This window comes from Aristolochia californica, unplaced genomic scaffold (genome assembly GCF_029961685.1).
Source record: "Aristolochia californica isolate CCGP_79_NKW_82.1479 unplaced genomic scaffold, dmAriCali1.0.hap1 SCAF_5, whole genome shotgun sequence".
Taxonomy (NCBI): Eukaryota; Viridiplantae; Streptophyta; class Magnoliopsida; order Piperales; family Aristolochiaceae; genus Aristolochia; species Aristolochia californica.
In genome coordinates this window covers 42944714-42959102 of record NW_027182214.1, presented here as the reverse complement: position 1 = coordinate 42959102, position 14389 = coordinate 42944714, and the positions used below count along the sequence as shown (strand labels likewise).

General features: G+C 37.1%; 1 protein-coding gene across 1 annotated transcript; it reads right to left on the bottom strand.

Moving 5' to 3' along the window:
- Positions 1 to 9539: 9539 nt before the first annotated feature.
- Positions 9540 to 11510, bottom strand: LOC137966070 (protein SRC2 homolog). The gene is made up of 2 exons (XM_068812538.1): positions 10474 to 11510; positions 9540 to 9797 (listed from the first exon to the last, which is right to left on the bottom strand). The coding sequence occupies exon 1, from the start codon at positions 11458 to 11460 to the stop codon at positions 10507 to 10509; it is 954 nt and encodes a 317-aa protein (XP_068668639.1). The 5' UTR covers positions 11461 to 11510; the 3' UTR covers positions 9540 to 9797; positions 10474 to 10506.
- Between the last annotated feature and the right edge of the window lie 2879 nt (positions 11511 to 14389).

Sequence of the window (14389 nt, the reverse complement as noted above, 5' to 3'; positions counted from 1 at the left end):
GGTTTAAGGATTATGTTGTAATTAAGTGTACTGCAAAAGTTTAGGGATTCTCTTGTTTTTTATGTTTTTCTCATGTTGGGGCACTAACACTAGAAACTGTTTTCCAGTGCACATGAAGTCTTCAAGATTAACACCAAGTGCGAAGATGAACTTCATGATGACTGACATGATCATGATCTTCATGTTGGAAATTAACTTGAACTTCAAAAATCTATTTGGGGGATTAACCCCCCCCCCCCCCCCCTTAGGGGGGGTTAGTCCATAATGAAGTGGAATGAATTCCCCCCGCATTACCTAGTTCATCCCACTTATGGCGTTAGTGCAAAATGATTTGAATTGAAGCGAGATAACACCGTTTCATCTCCTCAGGCAAAAACGACGGAAAATTGATTCCGCCCTTTTTTCCAAATCATCCACTTACCACGAGCGATGGCGTCGCTTCTTCCCCCCCCCCCCCTTAGGGGGGGTTAGTCCATAATGAAGTGGAATGAATTCCCCCCGCATTACCTAGTTCATCCCACTTATGGCGTTAGTGCAAAATGATTTGAATTGAAGCGAGATAACACCGTTTCATCTCCTCAGGCAAAAACGACGGAAAATTGATTCCGCCCTTTTTTCCAAATCATCCACTTACCACGAGCGATGGCGTCGCTTCTTCCCCCCCCCCCCCCCCCCCCCCGAAACTAAAAATCCCTCTCATTTCCTCTTCTCCTCTCCTCTTGCTCGGATGTCGTATTCGTTCTCTACTCCCTCTACTTTCTCTTGTTAGCTCTCGTTTTTGCCCCATCTCCCTCTCTCCTCTCTTTCTCTCTCGGCCTTTCTCTTCCTTCTCCCTCTCTCTTTTCCCTCTAGGCCTCCATCTCTTTTCACTCTCGGCCTCCCTCTTCCTTCTCGTTCTCACTATTCTCTTTCCTCCTCCCCCGATTTCCTTTGATTGAACCTATTCTGATTTCGATATCCTTCGATTTCCTTCAATCTTCTTCGATTTTCGACAGTTAGGCGTCGATTTCTTCCATTGGGCTTACATTTCCCCGTTCGGCGGTGATTTGCCCCAAATTTCAGAAGGTAATCTGAAACCCTAATTTTTTTTCCAACTAATTTAGTGTTGTGTTTGAGTTAATTTGAATTTTTGTGCGTAATTTATCTTGATTGTGGCCAAAATTTGGGATGTAGGGTTAGGGTTTATGGGATTTAGGGTTCAAATTCGTGTTGATAGGGTTTAATTTCGGGATTAGAGTTGGGGGTTTGGGACTTTTAGGGTTTTAAGGTCTAGGGTTTAGTCTTTAGGTGCGGAATTAGGGTTTATGTTTTTTTTAAAAAAAAACATAGGGTTCTCGGTTTTTTGGGTGATAGTGTTTTAAGTTCTTAGGGTTTAATTTCGGGATTAGATTTGGGGTTTGGGACTTTTAGGGTTTTAAGGTCTAGGGTTTAGTCTTTAGGTCTGGAATTAGGGTTTATGTTTTTTTTTAAAAAAAACATAGGGTTCTCGATTTTTTGGGTGATAGTGTTTTAAGTTCTTAGGGTTTAGTGTTTGGGGCTTTTAGGGGTTTTAAGGTCTAGGGTTTATGGTTTGGGGCTTTTAGGGTCTAGGGTTTAGGGTTTAGGGTTTGGGACTTTTAGGGGTTTTAAGGACTAGCGTTTAGGGTTTGGGTCTAGGGGTTTTAAGGAATAGGGTTTAGGGTTTAAGGTTTATTTTAATTTGTAAGTTTCTCGGTTAGGGTATAGGATTTAGGGGGTTTGGTCGAGTTCAAACAAGGCTGATGATGTACGATTCGTAGTGCCTGAGAAATCATATGGGGCTCTACCAAGGGTGTTCGGTGAATTTGGACTTGATGAGTTAGTTTTTGCATTGTTCTAATAATCTACAATGAAATTAGTTCGAGAAATTTTGAAATATTTTAGAATGTTGTTGAATATGTTTGAAGTGTTGTGGAATGTTTATGCCATGTGGTAAGGAGATTTTGGAGTTATAAATATCCACCACATGGTCCAATTCAAACAAGGCTGAGTCGCCTACACGGGCGTCCATTAGCCAACGAAACCCGACCCCCATCAATGACGATGTACGGTTCATAGTGATTGCGAAGTCATATGGGGCTCTACCAGGGGTGTTCGATGAATTTGGACTTGATGAGTTTGTTTTTGCATTGTTCTAGTCATCTGCAATGAAATTAGTTAGATTAATTTTGAAATGTGTTAGAATGTTGTTGAATATGTTTAAAGTGCTATAGAATGTTTTTGCCATGTGGTGAGGATATTTTGGAGTTATAAATATCCACCACATGGTCCAATTCAAACAAGGCTGAGTCGCCTACACGGGCGTCCATTAGCCAATGAAACCCGACCCCCATCAATGACGATGTACGGTTCGTAGTGAATGCGAAGTCATATGAGGCTCTACCAGTGGTGTTCGGTGAATTTGGACTTGATGAGTTTGTTTTTGCATTGTTCTAGTCATCTGCAATTAAAATTAGTTAGATTAATTTTGAAATGTGTTAGAATGTTGTTGAATATGTTTAAAGTGCTATGGAATGTTTTTGCCATATGGTGAGGAGATTTTGGAGTTATAAATATCCACCACATGGTCCAATTCAAACAAGGATGAGTCGCCTACATGGGCGTCCATTAGCCAACGAAACCCAACCCCCATCAATGACGATGTACGGTTCGTAGTGACTGCGAAGTCATATGGGGCTCTACCAGGGGTATTCGATGAATTTGGACTTGATGAGTTTGTTTTTGCATTGTTCTAGTCATCTGCAATGAAATTAATTAGATTAATTTTGAAATGTTGTTGAATATGTTTGAAGTGCTATGGAATACTCTTGCCATGTGGTGAAGAGATTTTGGAGTTATAAATATCCACCACATGATATTTTGTTATTTGTTGGTTGTGTTTCTGTGTGTCCCTAGTTACTACGACAAGTAATGGTTGTCTGATAAAAAAATTTCCATGACGACCATCTCAGATTTAGATTCTAAATGGCTGGAAGAAGACAACAAACTCCTCGATCATATGACATATGGACCTTCGATGATGACAACAAAATGCTCGATCTGTTGGTTGAGCAAGTCAATATGGGGAACAGGATGCCTAATGGGGTTTGGAAGCATGAAGTATATTTGGATTGTGTCAATAGGTTCAATGAAGACACAACTAATAAAAAAACTGTTGAGCAGCTCAAGAATCGAACAAGATCATAGAAGAAAAACTTACCAAGCAGTAACAAGTTGTCTCAACACTAGTGGGTTCGGTTGGGATGCGACCACACATCGAGTTACTGCATGTCATTCTGTATGGCAAGACTATATCAAGGTCAGTAAATTATGATTGACTGTAAAATATTTTGTATGTTTTCCGCATTACTAGAACTCTATGCCAAGTCATCTAAATGATGTTTTATCCTTGTAGGAGCATAAAGAAGCTGAAAAGTATAGACAACAAGGCTACCCTCTTTATGACAAATTGGCTTTGGTAGTGGGAAACTCAATAGCCATGGGGAGAACAAATCAAACTGACGAAGACATGTGCAATGATGTCAACATCAGGAAGAAAATGAGCGCGTGGACATGCTCGAGGATGTCGATTTAGGTAGAGATACTCTTTCGCCATTCTTTACAGAAAATGAGTCGACACCTGATCAGTCTCCAAGTACTAACCCGTCAACTTCAAGTCGTCATAGAAAGAGACCACAAATGGCCACCGATGATAGTATTATGTTCGCTGATACAATGACAAGAATTGCCACCCTACTGCAATCTCTACAATCTAAAAATGATAAAACCACCGGAGAGAATTGGTATGAAGCCCTCATAGAAATCCCGGACCTGTCGGTAGAGATGAAGTTTCGCGCTCCTCTATTGTTAGATACACCAATGAAGAAGGACATGTTTACGAAGCTGCCAATGGAAGAGCGACTTAATTGGCTTAAATACTGTGCTGGTGAAATGTAGTCAATAGTTTGAAGTACACTATGTATTTTGGGACGATTGTTTTGAAGTTTAATTATGTTTTTTTAATTATGACTTTATAAGACATATCATTGATAGATTATGAATTTTATTATGGTTAAGATTTGGGTTTTCATGATTGTCGTGTTCTTATTGTGTGGATGAATGTTGTGGGTGTATGATTGGAGATGGTTTTATATAGGTGTGATTGAAAATAGGTTATGATTGAAGATAATAGTATGTTTTTGTGTTTATGACATTAGGAAGAAATAGGAATTATTGTTGTAGTCGTCATTATGGTTATGGTGATTGTATTTGCAGGTTTCCATGTAAAACAAAAATAGGAATACAAGAATGATTTTATTGACATGTCTTATATACATGATGGGAAGATACTATATGAACCATAGGTCTAGACGTACATTACGTCCTCGCGGGATTGGTGGTCCGATTTATTTGCAAAAGGCATTAGCGAAATCACCTGTTAAATTTCGAAAAGTTTACAGGATGAATCAAATTGTGTTTAAAAATATGGCAGAGATACTTTATAGTAAAAGATTTTTATCACCTACAAAGACCATCTCAGTGGAAGAACAACTTGCATATTTTCTCCTAACTGTTGGTCAAGGACAAGCATATAGTGTCACATCAGAGATGTTTGATAGATCAAATTAGATTATAAGTAGGTATTTCAATAAGGTGTTGAATACTATTATCAAACTTCGGCCTGATTACATCAAACGGCCTTCAGAACGGACTCACTCGAAGATTTTAAACAATCCAATGTTTAATCCGTATTTTAAGGTAACATCACTTGACATCTAATGAACAATTTTAGATTAATATTTAGAGTTACTTGTATTAATTGAAATGATATAATTAGGATTGTATTGGGGCTATTGATGGAACTCATATCAAAGCAAACATCCCACTTGAAGAACAACAAAGGTTCTGGAATAGAAAAGGCTCTCTCACAAAATGTGATGGCAGCATGTACATTTGATATGCAATTCACTTATGTACTTGTTGGATGGGAGGGATCAACAACTGATTCCCATGTATTGAAGGACGCATTGATTCGCCGAAATAGAATCTGTGTACCTGAAGGTAAATAATATATTGTTGTGTAGTAGTTTTTTTTTTATTTTATCTTCAATTATCTTATGTGAAAAATATTTTGTATTGTAGGTAAATATTATCTAGTCGATGTTGGTTATGCAAATGTCAGGATTTTTGGCTCCATATCGAGGAACTCGTTATCATCTACAAGAATTTGGAGACAACCTTCCTAGAAATGATAAAGAGTTATTCAACCGAAGGCACTCATTTTTGAGAAATACTATTGAACAAACTTTTGGTGCTTTAAAAGCTCGATTCCAAATGTTGAAAGTCGCTCCTCCGTTTTCTTATAAGATCCAGATGAAAATTGTAATAGGTTGTTGCATATTACACAATTATATACGTAAAGAGGATTACAATGACATGTTTGAATTGGAAGATGATGATTCCGATGATGAGGTAGGTGGAGGAGGTGATGAGGTCCGATTAGCAGGTGAAAATTTGGATGGAGATAGCGATGATAGCGATGATCTTGGGGATGAAGGCAACCTATCAACAACAATGCGGAGGCGTCGTGCATTAGAATCCACTAGAGCTACACAATTTCGAGATGCCATAGCAACTAGCATGTGGAGTGATTATTAGTGGTTGTATTTTATTGCATTTGAACATGTATGTTGTCATTCGTATCTACTAAACTAGTAAGTTGATGATGTTAAACGCACAAACTCGTTGTTAGAAATAATTTACTCTAATTATATTCGTTGTTGTCATTTTATACCTTTTTGTTTTAATTTTATTTATTAAGTAATTTAATTTATTAAGTATTTTTATACTATATATTATGTTATTACAAAATAATTTATTTATTAATTATATTCATTTATGTTATTTTTAACTGTTTTATGTAATTTAAATAATTTATTCTACTCACACGTAATTAGTTTAATAATTTATAATAAACGGTAATCATTAATTGGTTTAATTATGCAATTTCTATAATTAATTAAACAATTATGTTTATTTATTATATTCCCTTATGTTATTTTTAAATTTTTATTAATTTTATATAATTTATTCTAGTCACACGTAATTAGTATGTTAATTTATAATGAATTGTAATCATTAATTAGTTAATTATCCAATTTATATAATTAATTAAACCATTATGTTTATTTATTATATTCCCTTATGTTATTTTTTAATTTTTATTAATTTTATATAATTTATTCTAGTCACACGTAATTAGTATGTTAATTTATAATGAATTGTAATCATTAATTAGTTAATTATCCAATTTCTATAATTAATTAAACCATTATGTTTATTTATTATATTCCCTTATGTTATTTTTTAATTTTTATTAATTTTATATAATATATTCTAGTCACGTAATTAGTATATTAATTTATAATGAATTGTAATCGTTAATTGGTTAATTATCCAATTGCTATAATTAATTAAACCATTAGGTTTATTTATTATATTCCCTTATGTTATTTTTTAATTTTTTTTAATTTTATATAATTTATTCATATCACACGTAATTATTGTTTTAATTTATAATAAACTATAATCATTAATTGGTTTAACTATCCAATTGTTATAATTAATTAAACCATTAGGTTTATTTATTATATTCCCTTATGTTATTTTTTAATTTTATATCATTTATTCATGTCACACGTAATTATTGTTTTAATTTATAATAAACTATAATCATAAAAGGTTACCCATTCTCTTCTTTATTTAGAAAAAGACACTGGAATCTGTTTTCCAAACACTAACACTGGAATCTGTTTTGCAGCCACTTCAACTGGCCTGGACTAACACCCAAACATGAGTTGAAGTGGAAGCAATTCATCTCACTTCAATTCAATTTTCCACTTCATTGTGGACTAACCCCCCCTTAGGGAATTAAGAAAGACGTTGTTTAATGTTGTGGAATGGTCCTAGAGTGAGGTCTCATTCCTCTTAGGCAGGGTTGGATGGTGGTTGATGAGGCAAAGCATGTTATCAAGGTCTACTAGTTGCTGCTCAATCGATTAGTTATGAAATACCATTAACTCTAAAGGTTTGTTTGGAATCTACATAAAAGCGAACAAATAAAAAGGAAAAAAAAAGTTATTTTTTATTGTTTGACGGTAGAGAATCATTAAGAGTAAAGAAAATAAATTTTCTCTTACAAAATTATAGAATTTGGGGATAAAATAAAAGAAATGAAGACTTGAGAAAAAATCTTAATCATAAAAAAATTAAAATATTGCTAATTTTCTTTTCTTTTTCAACTATATTTTTCTTTCATTTTCTCTTTTATTTTTCATGGGCATCCAAACAAGAGAAATTTTTTTTTTCTTTTTCTCTGTCTTTTCTCTTCCTTTTCTCTCAACTTTCGGTGTTCTAAACACAGCCCAAAGTGTATTATCAATATCTTTACATGTGATTCGTTGGAACACCAACTTTACCTTAGCCCCATCTTCTAGGAAAAAATAATGAACGTACTGATTGTATGAATATCTTCGTTTTCTTTACTCATGGGTCAATGAGCTAAACCAGATAGTTATATGAGTGAAACAAAATTGCTTATTAATTTGCAGCCCTTTTTTACCACACTACCGCTGCTTCTCAACAGGGGTATCATGCAAATATGCTTTTAGAAAGCAATGAACACTTCCAAGTCAATCCTTATTCAGTCTGTTTCGAGCCATATACACTTTCAACTCATTCCCTCTTATTCTCTTCTCTCCACCTTTTCTCTTTCACCCAGAGGTTATGCTTTGTTGAATGTGGCCAGCCACAAGAATGGACTTACTTTAATGTAGAAAGCAAAAGAGAGGGAGAAATGAAATTGCTAGGGAAAGAGGTATCACACAAAAAAGAAAAAGAGTCTCAGAAAAGAGAAAGGTGACAAAACAACAGGGAGGTTGAGGAGAAAAAGAAAAAAGAAAGAAAGAAAAGCTCATGTCATGGTAAGCAGCTATCACATAGGGTGTTATTTTTGAGGTATTCTGACCTGGACTCGGGAACTTTTGATGAGAAAAACCTACCCCAAGGAAAACCCCTCACAAGAATAGGAAGGATGAATGCAACCACCAATCTGAGTCACCCCCTCCAGATGTCAACCTGGAGGGTCCTTAACATTGGTTCTCCTGACATAATTTTTAGTCTACACAACATCTGTTGCAGTCTACCAAACATTCTGATCTATCAGTATTCATGCAGTAAACAAACTCATGTAAACGAGTCCTCCTAGACCTCCATACAATGCTGCATTTGATCCACTGATGTAGAGCTCTTCATTTTCTCTGGTCTCAAATAGTGCTTGAATTGTCTTAATGGAAGGTAAAAGCCACCTGCATGCAGACGGTACGGGTCTGGTTTTTGGAAAGACGATTTGCACGATAAGTTTGGTATTCACCAAAATCTTTGCACCCCTTGCTTATGCCAAACCTAAAAATCATCCAAAATCCCTTCCAAAGTTCATACTCTCTTGTCATTCCAAATTCCGTAAATATGAACATAATCTAACATATCATGGTGATATGTGCAATCCATAGCCAATGAAATTCACATAGGTACATACTGTAGGATTCACAATTTAAAGACACCCCCTGCTTCCCATGAGTTGACACCGTCATCAAGACAGAGTAATAAAATCAGCTACTATCTTTACTCAATCCACTTCAGCCTCAAGGGAACCACTTTTGAGCATGCTTAGCAGTGTTCCACTACTCACTCAAGAGCAGGTTTGCCTACATCGGTATCAGTACACTGTGTACATGCTCTTATTTTCTCCAAGTCACTCTCAGCAGAATAAGAAGCTTAGTGGGACCACACAAGCAATAAATACAAGTCCAGGATGTTAAAATTTAAGATTCACTACCCAATGAACTATGACCTTCTTAATCTTGTTTGCTAGCAATAGAACACTTGGAAACTCACATATGTAAACAGACTTGGAGAACTATGAATCAACAGCCTCCTAAAGAGTCATCAGTACCCCACACCTGAGTCCTTGACAATCAAATTTTCAACCACCCAACAAATCAGGTCCTACTCAAGGGTTCGATATCATGCTAGAAAACCAACCCATTGCTTATCTTTCAAACATAACCACTCAAACCTCTACCAGAGAGCCAGTGAATGGAATAGATAAATTCTTGCAATTTCTCTATCATGCCTCATCAATAATAGAAATCACCACTACATGTGCATCCATGATTTTATGTTACCTGTATTAGGAATTAGTACCACCAAGAGAGCTAAAACTTTACTTTAAAACTACCAGATTCAACATGTAAGAGGTGCAAAATATCCATCAACATTTACCTGTAAAATGATAGAAATAATAAACTGCTAAGTTTTGGTTGAAGATACAAGCTAATCTTCTTTGACATTTCGAAAAGAAACAAAAATTCTATCATCATAAACTAAATTTATCATTTTTGAATGTTGATAACACATACAAACACCCCATTACTGCCGGGTGAGATTTGAACCCAAGACCACACACAACCTCCCCCCCCCCCCCCCCCAAATTGTTACAAGTGAAAGAGGCAATTATTCATCCACAAATCAAACCAAACCAGATGACTTGATAGCCGGAGAGAGATGTTCCAAATGGTCATATGATCTTTCAAGTCAATTGACAGCATCTTGATGGGCACAAGAACATCAGGAGGGAGAGTAATACATGGAAGAGATTAGCCATTACAGCAGATTAATCCCTGGACCTTCACCATTCACCTGTGTTCCAGTGGAACCTTCACTGGTCACCGCCAATTATTCTGCATTTTGAGAATGCACCAAAAAGCTTCAATAATTCACTGGTCCACTTTTCAATTACGCATCAGCTTAAGAAATCTCACAAACAGCAGCAGCATCTCTTTAAGCTTGTCGTTCTTTTCATCCCAGGTAAGGATAGCTTACATCGTTCCTCAAGGGAATTAATTGTATCACAACAAACTTCCACTAGTTTCCGACAGCAATAAAAGTTGAGCAAAATTTTTTACAAGGAAAGTCAATTAAGATTCACTATCTTCTTAATAAGCAATTGGCAGTTCAGAACCATAAAAGCTTATTACCAACAATCTTAAAAAACTGAGGTTATAGCTAACAACAATTACAAGTGTCTCACTTTTAACTTGTCCTGATGATCCAGCGTCATTTGCATCTGAGCACAAATTAAATATCTACTCGGCTATCAAAATAGAGATAAAAAGAGGAAAACCTTCAGCTCAGTATAGAATAACATGAATACAGTTATAAAGCTTGTCATTTTAGCAGATAACTGAATGAGGATCCACCATGGTCGTGAAGTTCCCATTTACAAGAAAAAACACGTTTTGCGGAGCAAGACATCCATAGTCATCAGTTACAAGCATAAAAGCGTGCCACACTATATACAAGCGGGACTTAAACATAAACATTCTTGGAGGGCACCGCGGAGTTAATTTAACTTACCTCCACTAAGCCCTAAATCAACAGTGACCCCCTTTAGTAGTCACCGCGGTATTCACTGTGATCGTCCCGTGCAGCCAGATCCTTGTCCACCTTCTCCGCAACCTTGTCGTCCACATAATTGAGCCCTTCATCCAATGCTAAACCGCTGAAACCCCCCGCTAAAGCACCAACGGCCATACCAGTGCCGAGTCCCATTTTACCACCCTTTGGCTTTTGATCATAATAAGAGCCACCCGAAGAGAAATCAACCGGAGCTGATGGTCCACCAAAACTGGAAGGCCGACCATAGAACCGCAGAGGAGGCGGTGGCGATGGCGAATGCGAGTAATATGCACCGGGATAGTAGCCGGCCGAGTACGGGTCCGAGTAATTACCATAACCATACTGAGATGGTGGGGCCGCCGGAACTGGCGGAGCAGGCGGCAGACCAGTACTGTAAGGTGTAGAGTAGCCTCGATAATCACGATGTGGAGGAGGGGGAATGGCAGCGGAGTAAAAGTAGCCGGAAAGAGGTGGATTAATATGGTAATCAACGGCAGGAGGAGGGCTTGGGGGGGAAGGGCGTTCACGTAGGATCAGCTTCAGGCGGATCTTTCCCTGCGGCCGGCCGGAGGGGCGGCGTAGATCTAGGGTTTTAAGAGGGGTACTGTTGGAATCAATAGAATCGACGAGGTCCCTGAGCGGGACTCTAACAGCCCCAACAAGAGGCTTTGGGGTTTCAGAGGGTTTGGAGTGGAAAATCTCGAGGGAGAGAACAGCATCAAGATGAGGAAGCGGAACCGGGAGGGTGAAGCGCTCGTTCCAGACGGGGCGAGTGGAGCCCGAGTCGTCAGGTTTGGTGGCGAGTTTGCCGTCCGGATCGAACCAGAATACAGCGTAAGGCTTCAGATCGCCGTTGCGCCAGTTGACGTTTTTGAGGTGCTTGGCGGAGACGACGGTGAGCTCCAGTTCGAGAGGCTTTGGCTGAGGACGACCGGAGGACGCCATGGGAGGATGCTAATGTCGGCCTACGAAGAGAGTTTCGTGACGAGGAAAACTGAAACAGAGCACGATGACACGACCCAATAGAGCCAGTGAATTTATTCGTTCGGATATTTCTTGCGGTTGACTAAAGTACGCCCATTGCGTGAGTTTCGGCACAATTCACAAATTTACTTTCACTAATTCGATTTATTTTTTTATATTCTTTTGAATAATATTTTTGGGAATCAATCATGAGCCTAATAATTTTAACGAGCCGAGCTATAGCTTCAACATTCATTTAAAATATTTTAAAAAAATAATATCTTGAGTTCGAGCTCCAACATACATTTAAATTTTTTAAAAAATATATGTCAAATAAATTATATATAAAATTATACATATATTTTACATAAAATTGGACATACATTTTACATAAAATTAGGCATGACCTCTATATAAAATTGGGCATAACCTCTACTTAAAATTGGGCATAAGGGTGACATCAAAACCAACTGAGTCTAAACCTTCCTATGTTCGAGTCTAACTTGATTTAAATATTTTGAACTCGAACTCGAGCCGACCCTAACCTCAAACCTAAAATTGTAATCGAGCCTGAGCCTAATAATTTTAACTGAGCTCGAGCTCTAACCGAGTTCGAGCTTAACCTACATTTAATACTTTAGATAAAATATATGTCAAATAAATTATATATAAAATTATGCATACATTTAAAAAAAATAATGATAGGGAGGTTCAGGATTGAATCTCAATAATAGATTAAAACGCACAAATATTAATCTTTTTGACCCCATATGTTGTTTAACTTATTTTGTAATTTTTTAATTTAGCCATAAATTTACTATGACCTCTTTAGTGCCCCTGGTTGAAAATTTATATTCTAGGAAAAACTGAAAATGTTTTCCTATGTTACTTATTTCCAAAAAATTATTTAAATAAAATCATATTACTATTAGTGACTTACTAGAAAATTACTATAAATATTTTAAAATTTTCGTAGGAAAGTTAAATGGACCTCTTATTGACTCTTTTAGGAAAATAAATAAAAATTAATAATCAATCTAATATATTACTATACTTATTGATAAAATTTTAATCAAATAAAATGTCAAACACAAAATTCCTATGAAAATTACCTCATGCTAAGTATTACAACATCAAATGTCAAATACTTATTCAAAAATTTTCTATACGATTTTCTAGCCCATCTTAACAGAAAAATCTTATTTAGAAAAATATATGATTTTTTAATAAGAATTTTCAATTAGAAAAATATTTCCAACAAACATGATGCACTAATAGTCCCTAAAAACATATTTCTACTAAAAATGTATTTTCAAACATTTTTTCAAAAAAAACCACTAATAGTCCCTAGAAATGTATTTCTACTAAAATATTTTTTCAATTTATTCAAGAGCCACGAGGAAGGGACTGTCGGAGTTTAAGAAAGAGTTTTTTTTTCACTTGCTTATGATGTCTCTCTAGTTTTTGGTTTTCTCCGCCAAGACGACGTCGCGGGAAGGGGTCTAGTGGCACAAGACCTATCATCGGGGATGACAGCGGTGACAGAGGTAGCTGTGAAAGAAACAGAGGCGAAGGCAGACGAGGGGAGGAAGAAATCGAAGGAAAAAATGGAACTAGGCAGCCGATGAGCAGCTGTCGACGATGACAATAGCGGAAGGAGGGGCTCGACGGTGACAAGGGGAGGAAGAACCCCCCCCCCCCCCCCTCGCTCTCACTCTCCTGCTCCCGCTCCTGAGTCCTTGACTCTCAAGCCTGTTAACAAGATGGTTCGTGAGTTTTCAAACCGAATCATGACTCGATCAAGCTCGGCTCGTTAACACAAACGAGCTTGGATCTCGAACTCGGCTCAAGATCCAGGTATACAGAATTGAACCGAGTCGAGCTCGAGCCACTCGCGAGCCGAATTAGTTCGAAACCACCCCTAATTGGAGGAATGGGGTATCAAAATCTTTGAGTCAACTCACGAGTCATGAGAGGCAAATCAAATAGTTTTGTGTCATAGGGAGGGACTCCACTCTTTGTTTCGGGCGAATCCCTTTTGACTCGCCCTTGAGCCTAGTCCTGATTCCGGTGGTCCCAATGTGACTTTGTTGATCTGACTCGGATTTTCATGTATTCAAGTCGAGACTCCAATTTGAATCAAAACAAATATAACTTTATATCAAAATATTTATATTATTTTATATTAATTTTTTCTCCTACCATATAGGTATTTACACACACTAAATTTATGCATGGAAATCAATATAATATTTGAATAATTATATATGATATAATAATTAATTTTTTATATTTTTTAATGATATATCCAATCAAGTCCTCTAGTGGAAATTTACTAGGCGAGCTGCTAATTCAAATCCCAATCCTAAGTCACAAAACCCTTATTCTAATTCTCTTTTTAAATTCCATATATTACAAAAGCATGGTTTTCACGATTCACTGAGTTACTTATGACTTGGGTGAGTCAAATCGGATTTTGAATCGACCGAGTTAAACAACGAAGAGGGACTAAACCAATAATTCTCATCTCTAAAACTAGCACAAGCACCATAAAGTTTACTACAAGCACAAATATAACTCTTTGTTTTTTTCTCTTTCATGCATTATATGCATGTCAATGTCATATCCATGTATGCTATTAAGAAAAACTCCCACCATGCGGCATACATACAAGATATGTATGCGTTTTGAAGTTAATCATCATGGCATGGTGCAAGTGTGCAAGTGTGCAAGTGTGCAAGAGTGAATTTCTAGGCTAACAAATCGAAACGCGGCTGCGGAGCCCCCCTCTTCACTTTCAAGGACAAGAAAAGCTCCCCGCCATGGCCGCCCAGGGACTTGATAAGCGGCAGCCGCAGCCTCTTAAAAGGCTTAACAGGAACGATGGCCCGTCCAACCACCGTCTGGCCTT